Source organism: Danio rerio, chromosome 13, assembly GCF_049306965.1.
Source record: "Danio rerio strain Tuebingen ecotype United States chromosome 13, GRCz12tu, whole genome shotgun sequence".
Taxonomy (NCBI): domain Eukaryota; kingdom Metazoa; phylum Chordata; class Actinopteri; order Cypriniformes; family Danionidae; genus Danio; species Danio rerio.
This window is the reverse complement of record NC_133188.1, coordinates 1,550,001-1,567,812: the sequence shown is the minus strand read 5'-3', so window position 1 is coordinate 1,567,812 and position 17,812 is coordinate 1,550,001. Positions and strand designations below refer to the sequence as shown.

Below are 17,812 nucleotides of genomic sequence, written 5' to 3'. Positions count from 1 at the left end.
ATATAACTACTTATATATAGTACAAATTATATATAAATATATGAATATAGTTTTTCTGCATATTCTTATGTTATATACATATACAGTCAGAACTATTAGCCCTCCTTTGAATTTTATTTTCTTTTTTGAATATTTCCCAAATTATGTTTAAGGGAGCGATGAAATTTTCACAGTATGTCTGTTTATTTGTTCTTCTGGAGAAAGTCTTATTTGTTTTATTTCGGCTAGAATAAAAGCAGCTCTTAATTTTTTAAACACCATTTTAAAGTCAATATCATTAGCCCACTTAATCTATATTTTTTTTCGATAGTCTGCAGAACAAACCATCGCTATATAATAACTTGCCTAATAACCCAAACCTGCCTAGTTAACCTAATTAACCTAGTTAAACCTTTAAATGTCACTTTAAGCTGTATAGAAGTGTCTTGAAAAATATCTAGTCTAATATTATTTACTGTCATCATGACAAAGAGAAAGTAAATCAGTTATTAGAGATGAGTTATTAAAACTATATGATTAGAAATGTGTTGAAGAAATCTGCTCTCCGTTAAACAGAATTTGGGGGAAAAAAATAAACAGGGGGGCTAATAATTCTGACATCAACTGTATATATATATATATATATATGTGTGTGTAAATACTAACTTTTAACTTTTTTCTTGGGTTTAATCGTGTAACAGCACTATTATATATATATATATATATATATATATATATATATATATATATATATATATATATATATATATATATATATATATATTTATAAAACTATAAAACATATGTTTTTTCCATAGAAACAGAATTAGTTTAGAATTATTTTATGTTGAATAAACAAAGAAAACAAGTCGAATGGGTTTAGATTCTGGTGAGGTTGATGCAGTAATAACTGATGTTTATTTTTAAAAAGCTTTTATTTTTGTAAGCGAGTCTTTCTTTTATAATTTGCTTTAATAAACCAAAATAAGCATAACTGATGTCAATAACAAAAGCACAAATCATGTGACGACGATGGCTAAACTAGTATTGATTTTAGCGACTGATTAGAATTTGATTCTGAAAACAGAAAACAGCTTAGAGATTTGTCATGTAGTATAATTGAAGAAAAAAAAGATTGTTGATTGTGTTTATTAGTGTGTGTGTGTGTGCGCACACATACCAGATGAGTGTTAAGCTGCTCGCGGGCCGTGTCTGGTAAACCTCCGACAGCTTTAGATGCTAACAGCTGACGCTCGCTGTCTTTCAGCCACCGCTGCATGTCTTCAATCTCACCATGGAAACCTTGAGCCTGGAAAACACAGAAGAATACACTTCATACACAATACATTTCACACACACACGCACACATTCATTAGCGCTGAGTGTTGTTCACAGCGCACCGGCCTGATGAATGAGCGCACATTATTAGCCCTAAAATGCCAAGTTTGCAAGAATTCTGAATCCAGAACAATAGTGTCTGGCCTTGCACAAGCACACACAATAAACAGACAGATCTGCTCTCCTTGTGACAGTCTGTGCAGCACTAAATGTTTTTCAGGTTATTAAGTTAGACTAATGTGTCTGAGGTAAAGACTTTTATTATTTTTCGAATATTTCTCAAGTTCAAGGACAATTCTCTCATAATTTTTTGAAGAAAATCTTTACAGTCTCCTTCAAAAAACATTTTTTTATTTTCACTATTGTCCCTAGTTAACATAATTAACCTAGTTAAGCCTTTAAATGGCCCTTTAGGCAAAATAACTAGTGAAAAAACTGTTCTCTTCCCTCCATTAAAGGGCCATGACACCCCCCTCTTTCGGTTAAAGTCTACTTCAGAATTTTTTCAAAAGATGCATGATTAATGGGCGGAGCTCCGCGAGCATCGGGCAGGAGTGGGCGTGGCCAGCAGGGGAGAAGGGGAGCGAATAACTGCTGTTGTCAGTTATAGCTCACAAAATGAGACACAAAGAGGAGACGCATGAGTTTATAGTTTACAAAGTTAAAATGCAAAGAAATGAACAGTGATTTAATGCCCTGCTACATTTGTTATTTGTAATTTCATATACAGACAACCACAATTTATATCATTATAAAGATGTGTGTTCATGTAAACACTATATATGAGGACTTCTCCCTCAATCCCTGTATCCAGCAGACTCAGTGCAGCAGGTCTCCTGACCCGTTTATTTTAACCATTAGCCCTGCTGGTAATCTGGAGGATTTAGGCGAACACAGCAGCACGGCGATGTGTCTGAATGTGAACGAACTCCTGATAAAAGACAGCGTCCGCCATTCTCTAATTCTCGTGCTGCTCTCCCGACAAAAATGCTAGCAGCACGCACACAGCTTTGCTGTATGATCGGCCCTGACAAGATCGCGGGGGAAAACATGCAACAAACCCCGTGGATCATGGAAACAATCGCATATGAGCCTTCATGAACGGCTGAATACTGTGCCGTGGTTTCCGTGTCTCTCAGCTCGGGCTTGACACTGGCAGGTCTGGCAGGTCTCATGAATAATTAAGCAGCCGGCTCTTCTCATAGGATAAGAAAACTCGGCTATGAATAATAATGAGAAACCGACGCATCATCATTGCACTTGCAGTTCTGCGCTACGTCGCCGATTTTGATCCCGCCCCAAAAATCATTTTAAACCCGGAAGCTGAAATTAGCTGACAAAAGCTCAAAATTAACCAGTTTTCCCCACAATTAAAGCTGACAGGTGCTAACATTGTCTTAACTGATGCTCAACACACACACATCTGTTAATACAAAAAAAAAGTTCTCCGGGGTGTCCTGAACCTTTAAAGGTGCAGTATCTAAGTTTGACACCCGGTGGTTGAACTAGGTATTGCATTCCTGGATCAAAACAAACACAAGCGCAGGTTGCCAGATTGAGACCAAAAGAACCGAGTTTGATTATCGAGACTAAAGGTTGATTGAAATCATGTTCTATTTAAAAGCAGCGGTACCTGATAGAGGGAATATTTTCCATATTAAAAGGAGTTTTTGTCCTAAACCAACACCTCGAATTGATATATTAGAAACAGCCTGAACAACAGGATAAACAGACGATGATCAGCTCAGGTACTCCCCCATGTCCTGTATTCAGTGTTAAATGCTAATAATGTGTGTTTGAGCGCCATTTTACATGACATTTATTGCCATACTACTGAAAGCAGAAGCAGATAGTTCAGCTCAATTCCGGTAAATAAAATGAACCGCTTAAAATTGAACTTCAGAACTAAAACTCAGTGCAAACCAACACATAACAGTGATTCCGCATCTACATTTAATAATGTTTAAGAGCTTTAATATGTATTAATTAGAATATAAAGCTGACCATTGTGCTGGAGTGCAGTGAGTGCACTATTCTGAGCTTCTGCATGGCTGTATTTACATTTCTGTCCTGTTTTGTCTGGTGCAAACAGCCAAATTGCTCACCTAATGTTTACGTTCGTAATATTCATATTATTTGCTAATTAATAATCTAATGTGGAACTCTGAATCTGCATCTCATTTCAGAGTCTGCTTCTGTCCATCGGGGGCCATCCTTTCGGTCACGAGCGCATGCTTTGAAAGCCTTCCTGAATAATGAATGAATGAAATATGCGATTTTTTACCAAGGCAACCCGGGGTGCTGAAATATAATTGGCTAAACTGGCATTGAGCGGGTTAAAAAACCAAAACAAATACAGTCATTCTGACTTTTGTTTAAGTAGACTATCTGATCTCAGCATTGTTTTTTTGGATAAAGCACCTTTAAACATCACTTGGAAAATATTTAGAAATTTAATTTTGTATAATTAAAAATAATTTTGTCTTTAAAAATTCAGCAAGTTTTGGATGCAAGCACTGTTTATTAATTAGTGCTTTAATCTTTTTGGAGTAATTCTTCAAATTAAATATCCTGAACAATTGTTTTGACATCAGTGTTTTTCTTAAAACTAACGTTGAGTCTCGAATTCAAGAATTCATTCATTCATTTACTTGTCGGCTTAGTCCCTTTATTAATCTGGGGTCGCCACAGTGGAATGAACTGCCAACTTATCCAGCATATGTTTTACGCAGCGGATGCCCTTCCAGCTGCAACATCACATTCACACTCATACACTACGAATAATTTAGCTCACCCAATTCCCCTGTACTACATGTGTTTGGACTGTAGGGGAAACTGGAGCACCTGGAGGAAACCAACGCGAACACAGGGGGAACATGCAAACTCCACACAGAAATGCCAACTGACCCAGCCAAGGCTCGAACCAGTGACCTTCTTGCTGTGAGGCGATTGTGCTACCCACTGCGCCACCATGCTGCGCCCTATATCAAGAATGTATCGTAATATTTAAGCTCAGATCAGGAACATAATATTCTGTGCAACTTTTCCTGATTCTTTATTAGCAAATTCTAATAATTCAGTGTCAACTTTACATTTTGCACATCAAAGCAGATCTGTGTGTTGAGCTGGTTGACCGATCAGTTTGTTTAGAGGCTTGCTTGACCAGTGGTTTGACTGGGTTGCCAGATCTGTGTGTTGAGCAGGTTGCCAGATTAATTGTCGAGCGGGTTGCCAGATCAGTGTGTTGAGCGGGTTGACAGATCAGTTTGTTTAGAGGCTTGCTTGACCAGTGGTTTGACTGGGTTGCCAGATCTGTGTGTTGAGCAGGTTGCCAGATTAATTGTCGAGCGGGTTGCCAGATCAGTGTGTTGAGCGGGTTGACAGATCAGTTTGTTTAGAGGCTTGCTTGACCAGTGGTTTGACTTGGTTGCCAGATCTGTGTGTTGAGCAGGTTGCCAGATCAGTGTGTTGAGCGGATTGCCAGATCAGTGTGTTGAGCGGGTTGCCAGATCAGTGTGTCGAGCGTGTTGCCAGATCAGTATTGTTGTCTGACCTGCAGCAGGGCAGAGTCCAGAAGCTGGCGTCTCTGCTCCGTCTTCTCCAGGATGTTCTTCCAGCGCTGGTTCAGGTTCTCCAGCTTGTTCTGCAGGCCACGAGCCTCTTCTCCAGCACTGGACTCCATCAGGTCACATCCGGCCCGGTTCACCGCCTCCACCGTGCTCTTATGGGCCAGAACATCATTCTGCAACACCTGAGAGAAACACACGACAGACGCTTTGATTTTATGCTCATAATTCACCATTTCAGTGTTTGGGTGTCATATATATTTGAAGTTTCTGCTTTCAGGGGAGATTTACTACTGATCACAGAACTGTGCTTCCCTGACCAGGTGTGCATTAATTTTGCAAATATGAATTGCATTAGTGATTTGTGTGGTGTAATTCTCAGCTTGGTTTCTGCATGACTTACGTGGTGTTTCGCAAGCTCGATCTCGATGGCTTTTGGGTCTCCGCAGGCCTTCCTCTGTTCCCCGAGCAGTTCTTCAGTGTGTGTGAGCCAGGTCAGAAGTTCATCTAAAGCGTGCTGGAACTGGCCGAGAGCCAACAGCGCCCCCTCCAGCTTGTGCTACAAGACAAACAACAGTCAGAAGCTCTTATACAACTATAATATTAAATTATAAAATATAATAAAATATAATATAATATAATATAATATAATATAACAAAATATAATGTAAAAAAATATAATATAAAATAATATAATATTAAATTATAAAATTTAATAAAATATAATATAATATAATTAATATAATTTTATATAATATGACATAATAAAATATAATATATTAAAATATAATATAAAATAATAAAATATAACATAATATAATAAAATATATTATAATATAACAAAATATAATATAATAAAATATAATATAAAATCATAAAATAAAATAAAATAAAATAAAATAAAATAAAATAAAAAAATATATAATACAATACAATACAATACAATACAATACAATATAATATAATATAACAAAATATAATGTAACAAAATATAATATAAAATAATAAAATATAACATAATATAATAAAATAAAATATAATTTAATATAATTAATATAATATTATATAATATAACATAATAAAATATAATATATTAAAATATAATATAAAATAATAAAATATAACTTAATATAATAAAATATAATATAATATAACAAAATATAATATAATAAAATATAATATAAAATCATAAAATAAAATAAAATAAAATAAAATAAAATAAAATATAATATAATATAATATAATATAATATAATATAATATAATACAATACAATACAATACAATATAATATAATATAATATAATATAATATAATATAATATAATATAATATAATATAATATAATATAATAGCGCTTGATGTTGACTATAGAGTTGAGATCCTGCCTGTGTCTGACCTGTCTGTTGATGATCTTCTTATCCAGGTTTTCCCAGAGCATCTTGAGCTCGTTCATCGGCTCTGAGATGGAGGTTCGGTCGTCTTCATCCATCACCTTCTTCAGCAGGAGCCCGGCCTGATGGTTCAGCCTCTCCATCTCAATCTGCAGCTGGTAGGCGTCCCCTTTAAACTCCTGCACACACACACAACATTATATATTACAGTCCAGTTTCTCTAAAGCTTTATCTATAACCAGTTACATTAGTTCACCTCTAATTTCTTTCCACAGCATTATTGGTTAAACTTTCACCAATGCAGAGGGTTAAAGCAACGGTGTAAGATGAGTCAAAGTGTGTAAACACAGCTGCGGTGTGCGCTGACGGCTCAATTATAGCCATCAAACAATCAGAAATCAAAGAGACTACAGATAAAGAGCTTCAAACTTTGATGTGGACCAGCTATGGCTTTGCAAAAAAGCACCGCATCATGGGTATGAGAAAATCTCCCACACACACACAAACATGTTGGTATTGCTGGTTTATGAGGACTCTCCATAGGCGTCATGTAAAAAACAGCTTATTATATGGCCTCACCCCTAAAGCCAACTCTAATAGGTAGCGTGGGAAAGTTTGAATGTCATTAAATATGATTTTAAAGTGTTTTGAATTACAAGGACACAAAGCATGTCCTCATAAACCACCTTTATAGAGTACAACTAGGTCATAACCTTGTCATCAAACAATCAGAAATCAAAGAGACTGCAGATAAAGAGCTTCAAACTTTGATGTGAATCAACTATGACTTTGAGAAAAAGCACCACGTCATGGGTATAAGAGAAAATCTCCGACACACATTGGTATTGGTGGTTTATAAAGACTGTCCATATGCGTGATGCATTTTATACTGTAAAACAGCTTATTATATGGCCTTATCATCTGTTATTAATCATGATATAAGGTGTTTGAATTACAAGGACACAATGCATTTCCTCATTAACCAACTTTATTAAGTACAACTGTCATAACCTTGTTATTATATAAATTGCTGTCCTTGTAAACCACCAAAACCAACAGACACAAAAATATGTTGTTGGTATATGTGGTTTAGGAAGACTGTCCACCGGCTTTATGTGTTTGATATTGTAAAAAATGGCTTATTATATGGCCTTACCCCTAAACCCAACCTTCACAGGAACCATAAAAAATGTTGAATGTCATTAAATATGATTTTTAAATGTTTTGTATTACAAGAACACAAGACATGTCCAAATAAAACTATTTCATGAAGTACAACTTCATAACCATGTCACTATATAAAATGCTGTCCTTGTAAACCACCAAAATGAGCACACACACGCACACTCACACTCACACATGTTGGTATTGATGGTTTATGAGGACTCTCCATAGACGTAAAATATTTTATATTGTAAAACCGACTTATTGTATGGCCTTACCCCTAAACCCAAACTACACAGGAGACAAAGCAAATGTTGAATGTCATTAAATATGAATTTAAAGTGTTTTGATTTACAAGGACACACGACATGTCCTCATAAAACACTTTTATTAGGTACAACTAGGTCATAACCATGTCTTTGTTTAAATTGCTTTCCTTGTAAACCACCAAAACAGAACACACGCATTTACATTGTTGGTATTGGTGCTTTATGAGGACTTTACATAGGCGTAATCAATTTTATACTGTAAGAAACGGCTCATAATATGGCCTCATCCCTAAACCCAATCCTCAAAGGAAATGCAGCAAATGTTGAATGTAATTAAAAGTGATATTTTTAAGTGTTTTGAATTACAAGGACACAAGGTATGTCCTCATAAACCACCTTTATAGAGTACAGCTAGGTCATAACCATGTTATTATATACATTTCAGTCCTTGTAAACCACCAAAAACAGCAAACACACATTAAAACAAGACCTTCAGCTCATATTGCCCTTCCTTAACCTTCAATACATGTATAGTGTATTGCTCTTTATGATGTAGAGTTTGTTTCTATATAGTTTTAGTATATCTCTGTCATTTATTCTTTAGTTTATGCTTTTATTTTTGGCATTATTATTATTTAACCTCCCGTATTCCTGTATTTTGTTTATTACATGCTCATTGTTACATGCTGCTCATCTACATCATATTTTTGTTTTGTGTTCACATAACTTCAAATTAAAATAATACAAAATTGATGGCAAAACAATACCTTCAGTTCCTCGATCTGCTGTTTGACAGTCTCCAGGTCTGTGCCCACGGGCGACATTGAATCCAGCTTGCCCTCCATAATGTCCACCGAGTCAAACATGTTCTGCAGAAAAGGCGAAACTATTGTCACAACATCTGAGCTTCAGTTTCACTCGTAGCCTCCATACAAAAGTGGCTCAGATGACAGAAAACGAACAAAACCAAGACACACCTAAAGCTATTCTACTCAAATATGGCCTTTTGGGAAACTGGATGAGCATTACCATTCTTCTACATTAGACACAAAAAATACTGGTCAATGGCTGTTTTTTACAACATTGTTCAGTATATCTTCAATTGTGTTGAACAGAAGGCAGGCTCAGAACAAATTAGAGTAAATGAAGACAGAATGCTCATTATTTGGGTGAACTATCACTTTAAGAAACATCTGATTAGCAACATACTGTAGCAGTACACTTGAATCAATTAGTCAACAGGCATAAAAACCATTTCTCTCTCTCTCTCTGTGTGGATCACACCACATGAATCACCGAATGAATGTGTGTTTTCCTCTATGAGCACATTCAGCTGACTGTAAACTCTGATCTGTGGTCAGTGTGTGTCATATTATTAACCTGGAGGCTGTCCTGGAACTGAACCGCTGCCTGCATGGCCTCCTCCAGAATCTCCACTCGCTCCTTCCACGTCTTATTCAGGGTTTCCCAAGCGGAGTTCACCTGTGGGACGCACAAGAACATATTTTCAGCTCACACTTTCAAGATGAAAAGTGTCAAAAAAAACAAAATCATGTTTATGACAGATTTATGACAAGCTTTGTTGTCTTAGTAATGCCAAGACAAAAAAAAACAATATGTGATGTGTTTGTTTACGTGAAGTTGTCATAATAAACAATGCCATCGGTCCATTTAAAGAGCCTCTATTATGCATTGTAAAAGGTCATATTTTGGTTTTGGGGGTCTCCACCAGCTGTTTAAGTAGTCAGAGTTCAATTATATTGTTCAATTATAATGATTAATATATATATATATATATATATATATATATATATATATATATATATATATATATATATATATATATATATATATATATATATACACACACACACACACAAAATAAATAAATATATATATATATATATATATATATATATATATATATATATATATATATATATATACACACACACACACACACACACACATACACATACATATATATATATATATATATATATATATATATATATATATATATATATATATATATACACACACACATACATATATATATACACATTTATATATATATATATATATATATATATATATATATATATATATATATATATATATATATATATATATATATATATATATATACACATATATTATTATTATTATTATTATTATTTCTTTTTTTGTCAATTAATTTTGTGGTTAAAAGTATCGGTTTAGGCACCGTTTTGGCACCGGTACCATTTTAAAAGTATCGATTTAGCACCGGTTTCAAAAAAACCCCAAACGATACCCAACCCTAGCGATAATGCGAGGTATTTCTGCAAAAATAAACTTCAACCACTGACTCTTCACAGCCTCATCTCTGGGTAGGGAAATGGTATGGCTTTATTCTGCGTACCTCGTCTATGCTCTTCTTGATGACTGGTTTATCTGGTTCTCCACATGCCGTCATGAGCTCTGCTCCCAGATTCTGGACCACGTTCAGTTCCTCCTGCAGGCCGTCGATCTCTTCTCTGAAGCCCTGCGGAGAACAAACGAATCAGTGAAGAAGCTGCAGAAGGCTGGATGAAGATCTGTGCATCAAGATCAGGTCAATCCTGCAGACCTCCACGGACTCCTGCTGCTGTTTGACCACTGACGGGTCGACCCCGGGCTCCTCCAGCTCCTTCAGCAGCTCCTGCGTGTCTTTAATGGTGACGATGAGAGCGCAGTGATCACACCAGAACTTCTCCGCCAGGTCCATTACGTCCAGCAGCTTGGCTTCTCTCTCCTCCAGAAGAGCTTGGATGTCGGTCCATAGAAACACCATCTGATCCAGCTTATCTTGAACCGCTTCAGATCAAAACAAAGAAGAGGGGCGTCAAATCAATGCTTTAAAGGGCACCTATTATGCAAAAGTCACTTTTATAAGGGGTTGTGTGTCAGGAGTGTGTGAATATAACCAGCCTCTAATGGTAAACGTGTATTAATTCTATTGTTTATAATCAGGCTTGATCAAAACAGCCTGCAGAAACACTTTGATTGACATTCTCCCTTTCTATGATGTCATCAGAGGGGGAAAGCCCCGCCCACTAAAGACCATCTCTCCCTCATTAGCATAAGACGTTAGTCTTGTTCTTGAATCTGCCACTATGCTGACACACATTCAAATGTAGCTCCGCCCTCTTTTAAAAAGAGCACACTCTCATTTGAATTTAAAGCGACAGTCACCAAAATACCACACAATTAGAATCAAACAGGGTCAGTTTCAGAGAGTTATAAAATATTATCTGTGTGGTATTTTGAGCTGAAACATGACACATTTGACCTCTTCTCAACAGGGAAAACCAGCAACAATCAATCATGCATGATTATCTGCTGTCATGGCTTCGCAGTCAAAAAATGTGATTATAATGGAAGTCAATGGGGCAAAAACAGCCCCCAACATAACCAAAGGGGGTCAATTTAAACAGTACACTAAGGTATAATCATAGGGGCTGGTTTTAGAAGAGCGTTTCAGTCGACTCTTCAAATATAAATGTTTTAATTCTGCCATGTTTACCTTTGGCTGAGAGGTCTTTGTCTGCTCCTTGCGAGCGTGCGATCATCTCCTCTCCTCTCTGTTTGAGCGTCTCGTACGACGGCTGAAGTTTCTCCAGGTCGACGCTCAGCGCTTTATTCTCGGAGATCTGCTCGCGGATCTTCTCCACCTCCACAGAGATGGAGGGAGGCTGGCGCAGGCGCTCAGAGATGCGCTCCAGAGACTCCAGCATGGGGTCGATCTTATCATGAAACTGATCACAAACACAACTTACTGCATTAATAAACTTCAAATCAAAATGCAGAATATATTCAGGGTTCCCACTTTAACCCTTAAAGACCTAGAGGTTTTTTGTGGGCACCTAACGGGCCTATTTTATTATTTTTTTTAAAAGCAGTTTTATTTTTATTTCAGCAGTCAGCCTCAAGCGTCATGTATTATTTTAAACAGGAGAATCTAAAGCTTTGTATCATTTAAAGGTCTAATCTAAAATATTTGTTGGTCCAAAAACACATGAACAGACAGAAAATACGTTTTTTTTTTAAAAGTGGTCGTCATTTAAAATAAAATAGTCGTCATTTATGACTAGTTAACTAACAGATTGTAAGTTATCTGTTGGCCATCTGTAGGTCACAGTTATATATAATTAAAAAACTGTTCACTTTTATTTGACAAGTCATTTATAACCCATTAACTAACAGATTATTAATGGGCAATTAACTAGTTATATTGGATAGTTTTAAATAATTAACAAATTATCAACTATATTTTAACAACTCATTTATTATCCTTAAACTAACCGTTTAATAATGATCTATTAACTTGTTATATTGGATAATTATAAATAATTAAGAAACTATTCACTTTTAATTAACAAGTCATTTATACCCATTAACTAACAGTTTATTAATGATCTATTAATTATTATTTATCAAGTCATTTATAACCCATTAATTAACAGTTTATTAATGATCTATTAACTAGTTTTAATGGATAGTTTTAAATAATTAACAAACTATTAACTATTATTTAACAAATCATTTATAACCCATTAACTAACAGTTTATTAATGGGCTATTAACTAGTTTTAACAGATAGTTAGAAATGAATAACAGCTTATTAACTTTAATTTGACAAGTCATTTATAACCCATTAACTAACAGTTTATTAATGATCTATTAACTATTATTTAACAAGTCATTTATAACCCATTAATTAACAGTTTTTTAATGATCTATTAACTAGTTTTAACGGATAGTTATAAATAATTAACAAACTATTAACTATTATTTAACAAGTCATTTATAACCCATTAACTAACAGTTTATTAATGGGCTATTAACTAGTTTTAACGGATAGTTATAAATAATTAACAAACTATTAACTATTATTTAACAAGTCATTTATAACCCATTAACTAACAGTTTATTAATGGGCTATTAACTAGTTTTAACGGATAGTTATAAATAATTAACAAACTATTAACTATTATTTAACAAGTCATTTATAACCCATTAACTAACAGTTTATTAATGGGCTATTAACTAGTTTTAACAGATAGTTATAAATAATTAACAAACTATTAACTATTATTTAACAAGTCATTTATAACCCATTAATTAACAGTTTATTAATGATCTATTGACTAGTTTTAATGGATAGTTATAAATAATTAACAAACTATTAACTATTATTTAACAAGTCATTTATAACCCATTAACTAACAGTTTATTAATGGGCTATTAATTAGTTTTAATGGTTAGTTATAAATAATTAATAAACTATTAACTATTGTTTAACAAGTCATATATAAGCCATTAACTAACAGTTTATTAATGATATATTAACTAGTTTTAACGGATAGTTATAAATAATTAACAACTTATTAACTTTTATTTAACAAGTCATTAATAACCCATTAACTAACAGTTTATTAATGGGCTATTAACTAGTTATATTGGATAGTTGTAAATATTAAACAAACCATTATTTAACCATTCATTTATAACCCATTAACTAACCGTTTATTAATGGGCTATTAACTAGTTATATTGGATAGTTGTAAATAATTTACAAACTATTAACTATTATTTAACCATTCATTTATAACCCATTAACTAACCGTTTATTAATGGGCTTTTAACTAGTTTTAACAGATAGTTATAATTAACAAACTAATAACTATTATTTAACAAGTCATTTATACCCATTAACTAACAGTTATTAATGATCTATTAACTAGTTTTAATGGATAGTTATAAATAATTAACAACTTATTAACTTTTATTTAACAAGTCATTAATAACCCATTAACTAACAGTTTATTAATGATCTATTAACTAGTTTTAATGGATAGTTATAAATAATTAACAAACTATTAACTATTGTTTAACAAGTGATTTATAACCCATTAACTAACAGTTTTTAATGATTTATTAACCAGTTTTAACTTTATTCTAAAGTGTTACCATGATCCGATGTGCTCCAACATTGGGCACAATCACATTAAGACTGAAACACATCTGTTTAGCTGTGCCCTTACTGATTGAGCACTGTGCTGTGTACGACAGACCGCACTATTATGTCTCTCTTTTTCCTTTTTTTTAACCTGTTTTAACAGGTTGTCAACCTTGTTTATGTTTGCTGATAACATCAAAGCACTTCACGGGACCTTTAACATGCTTTGACATTGCTTTTAAAAAATTCAGAACGCCCATGCCCTTCATATATTGAAGACGTACCTGTGTGGATTTGGATATGGCCTCATCCAGGGTGGAGGCTCTGTGTTTGACGTCCACTTTCAGCTGTCCGTACAGTCGGTCAGCTGTCTCGTATTTCTCCCTGATGGCCGTTCCCTCCGCAGGACTCAACTCCACCAGCTGAGGGCCCGTTTTATTCATCTTGTCGATGTGTGGCTTGTGCTCCGCTATCAGCTCCCTCATTTGCTGAAAACGAACCATTTAATATGGTCAGAATGAAACTCAGTGAGCTTCTAACATGATTATCAAAAACAAAACTAATAAAGGTCAAACACAATCCCACAACATATCAGGCGGATCCTGTAAAGCATCTGTCCAGAGTTGATCCTCTTAGTCTAATAAAGCATTAAGCCATTCAGGATGCTGAATTACAGTCAAGGCAACACTGTAAAAGCATGTCACAAACAGCCTTCAGAAAACACCTATACAGTCAGATATATTACATTTAACCCTTGTGTTCTGTTCAGACTGGCTCCCCTTTCGTTATGTTGGGGGCTGTTTTTGCCCTATTGACCTCCATTATAAGCACATTTTTGATTGCAAAGACATGACAGCATATGATAATGCATTCTTGACTGTTGCTTAGCTTGGCGCAAGAGTGGTTTTGAGGCGTTGCGCTAGGCTGTTTAAATAGCAAATGCATTAGCGCTCATATGTGTTCCCATAGGCGTTCTGGTCTAAAAAGGAAGGCGTTCTGAGGCGGACCGCTGGCGCGTCGCTATTTTGAGAAACTAAAATAGATTTTTCATTAGACCAAAACAAACCCGGTCTAAACTCCAGCACAGAGTTGCACCTCGCTTACACACTGCTTAATACACACAAGAGAGCAATAGGCAAATATCTTTACATATAAAAACATTTAAATATTAAGGATATATATAGGATATAATAAGAATAGATATAGGATATAAATATAAAGGATTAAAATATTACAAAACATATTATTTTCTAGCCGACAGAAATATGAAAAATCCCTGCTTTTATGTCTTCTTCATCTCGGGAGGCTTTTTCAGTTCATTCATGACAATTTGCTTTTGTATAATGTTATTATTATTAGCAATATTATTTATTATATCCATATTTATATTTGTTTTATTAAAAACAAGCTTAGATTTGTCCACCTGTCAGGTTTTAGACCATATGGGGCACAGCATGTGTTTTAGGATATAACTCAGGTTTTTGAGCACATTTTGTTATTATTATTCATTTATTCATTTGCTGGAAATTAGAACTGAAATTAGAAATAGTTTTGAAACGAATATTTGCGCTTAACAAACGCCATTAATTATTCATAGACTAATTGATGTCTGTGTGTAAAGGTTTCCCTACCCAAGAGCGAAAGTGAAAGTAGATCCATTATCTCTCATTCTCACGCAGTAGATGCTCTGTTTAACAGTTTTCTGTGAACTGTTTGCTTGTGAAATGCTCATTTTTTCCACTTAGACTTACTTTGCGTTCTGTAAATAGCGAATGCGCTCTTGGCGTGACGCAGCTGGCTCTTAAAGGGAATGGGAGATGAGACTCTGATTGGTTTATTCTCAAAACACACCTATAACTCATTAAGAAAATAAACTCAACCCTTTTAGACCATGCGCCACGGCGCAAAGCGGATTTTTCCGTCCTTAAATTAGCAAAAATGCGTTCTGACACGCCCTGAAAGCGTTTGCGCCCTGCATTTTGCGCTTTACGCATGGACCGTCAAAATAGAGCCCACTGTGTTCAGAGAGCTCAGCTGCTTATTTTTTATTTTCACAAACATATCAAGGTAAGTGTGCAAAGGCCATAAACTAAGCTTTTTTTGCACTGTAACTAATGATCAACAGCAAAACTCAAAATTTGCTCTCGTAATCTAAAATTAAAGTCTTAAAAATCCTGAGTTTTCAGGTAAATTCTCAGATTAGGTCTGTCTGAGGTATTGGGCGGGGCTATCATACTTAACCACGCCCCTTTAGCTGTCAGTTTTGACATCAAACAGAAATGGTGAAGAGGAGGAGGAGTCTGTTAAGATAGTAATAACTCTCCCCAAACCCTTTCCCCCTTATCTTTCTGAATGAAACGCCTACTGTACTACACCCAATCAGCTCGCAGTAGAAAAAAAACAAGCCACACCCACTGTTTTCTCATTTAATATTCCATTTCTCTAGGAACTGTGTCACAATAAGGAACAAAAAAGGGTCACAGCTTCCAGTTGATGTGGACTTTAAATGTTTTGCCACATGTGTGTGTCTTACCCTGAGCTCCTCCTGTTGCTGTCGCAGGGCTTCATACTCAATAGCGGGCTGTGAAAGCTGTGTGAATGTTGCTCTGGTGTCCTGCAGCCACGGCCACAGCTCATCATGGGTCTCCCAGAACTGACAGGCCAGAGAATGAGCTCTCTCCAGCTGCAGGCAGCGCTCCGAGTTCAGCTGGCTCACCACGGTATACTTCTCCAGCAGCGCCTGGAGCTTCACCTGCAGGACAGCGCACAGTAAAATGTGCTTTAGGTGTAACCGAATGAGAGATGTTTGATTAGCTATTATGAAGCGTGTGTTGTCCTGTGGTCTTGTAATGAATGCCATTACAATCTGTGTCTAATTTCATTATTTATTTGCATATTTTTAATCTTGAAACAGAAAAACAAAGACAGAGTAGCTCCTCCCCCTTTTCAAAAACAGCCAATCGCATCGATTTTTCCAGCATTTACCTTGAGCGCCTGCTTCTCTGCCTCATCTTTGCTGTTCATAATGGCTTCGCCGGTCTTCACGATGTCATCCACAGCATCTTTATGCCTCATGATGTCCATGGAGAAGCTCTGGAGGAGGAGGGAAGATATGCTTGAGGCGCTGTGTGCTTTAGAACAGGTTTATGACAGCTCAAAGCAGCACTGACATTGAGACTGTTGTAAACATGTAGGCATCTGTCCCTCATTTATCAATATTATCTATATTTTCCCCCACTTGCAGTGTTTTTGATGTACAGTTAAAGTCAGAATTATTAGCCCCCCTGAATTATTAGCCCCCCTGAATTATTAGCCCCCCTGAATTATTAGCCCCCCTGTTTATTTTTTTTTACCCAATTTCTGCGTAACGGAGAGCAGATTTCTTCAACACATTTCTAATCATAATAGTTTAATAACTCATCTCTAATAACTTATTTACTTTCTCTTTGTCATGATGACAGTAAATAATATTAGACTAGATATTCTTCAAGACACTTCTATACAGCTTAAAGTGACATTTAAAGGGTTAACTAGGTTAATCAGGTTAAATAGGCAGGTTAGTGTAATTAGGCAAGTTATTGTTTAGCGATGGTTTGTTCTGTAGATTAGAGGTCTGCATTTCCTGCCGCGGGACCTGACCAGATTTCTGCGGCGCGGGAATAAATTTCCGAATGAATCGCGGGAGCGGTCGGTAACGGGTTTAATTTGGGACGGGAGCGGGCTGTCTAGCAATATCGCTCCCGACTCCTGAGCGAGCACACGTGTGTATGTGTGTAAATGAAATAGAGCAATGCTGTGTTTAGCTTGTTTGTTGCTGTGTGTGTGTTTGTGTGTGTGTGTGTGTGTGTTTGTGTGTGTGTGTGTGTGTGTGTGTGTGTGTGTGTGTGTGTGTGTGTGTGTGTGTGTGTGTGTGTGTATGTATGTGTGCGCACTCGCGAATGAGAGGTGTGTTTGTGTGTGTGTGTGCGCGAATAAGAGAGAGAGCTTTGCCTGTGTGTGTGTGCTTGGTGCTTATGTGTGTGTGTGTGTTAGTGTGCGCGCACGCGAATGAGAGAGAGCTTTGCCTGTGTGTGTGTGCTTGGTGCTTATGTGTGTGTGTGTGTGTGTGTGTGTGTGTGTTAG

The 17,812-nt window shown here is 35.7% G+C and overlaps 1 protein-coding gene across 50 annotated transcripts in view; it reads right to left on the bottom strand.

Annotated features, from left to right (window-relative positions):
* Window positions 1-17,812, bottom strand: part of dst (dystonin) — a 291,360-nt gene that overhangs the window by 60,784 nt on the left and 212,764 nt on the right. For all 50 annotated transcript variants that reach the window (XM_073920444.1, XM_073920447.1, XM_073920445.1 and 47 more), the window contains 12 exons: window positions 16,676-16,783; window positions 16,224-16,442; window positions 13,975-14,178; window positions 11,255-11,486; window positions 10,319-10,545; window positions 10,112-10,234; window positions 9,088-9,189; window positions 8,475-8,576; window positions 6,280-6,453; window positions 5,287-5,442; window positions 4,871-5,068; window positions 1,160-1,288 (listed from right to left, as the gene is read on the bottom strand). In XM_073920444.1, the coding sequence (XP_073776545.1) occupies window positions 1,160-1,288; window positions 4,871-5,068; window positions 5,287-5,442; window positions 6,280-6,453; window positions 8,475-8,576; window positions 9,088-9,189; window positions 10,112-10,234; window positions 10,319-10,545; window positions 11,255-11,486; window positions 13,975-14,178; window positions 16,224-16,442; window positions 16,676-16,783 (1,974 nt within the window). The remainder of the gene's footprint in view (window positions 1-1,159; window positions 1,289-4,870; window positions 5,069-5,286; window positions 5,443-6,279; window positions 6,454-8,474; window positions 8,577-9,087; window positions 9,190-10,111; window positions 10,235-10,318; window positions 10,546-11,254; window positions 11,487-13,974; window positions 14,179-16,223; window positions 16,443-16,675; window positions 16,784-17,812) is intronic.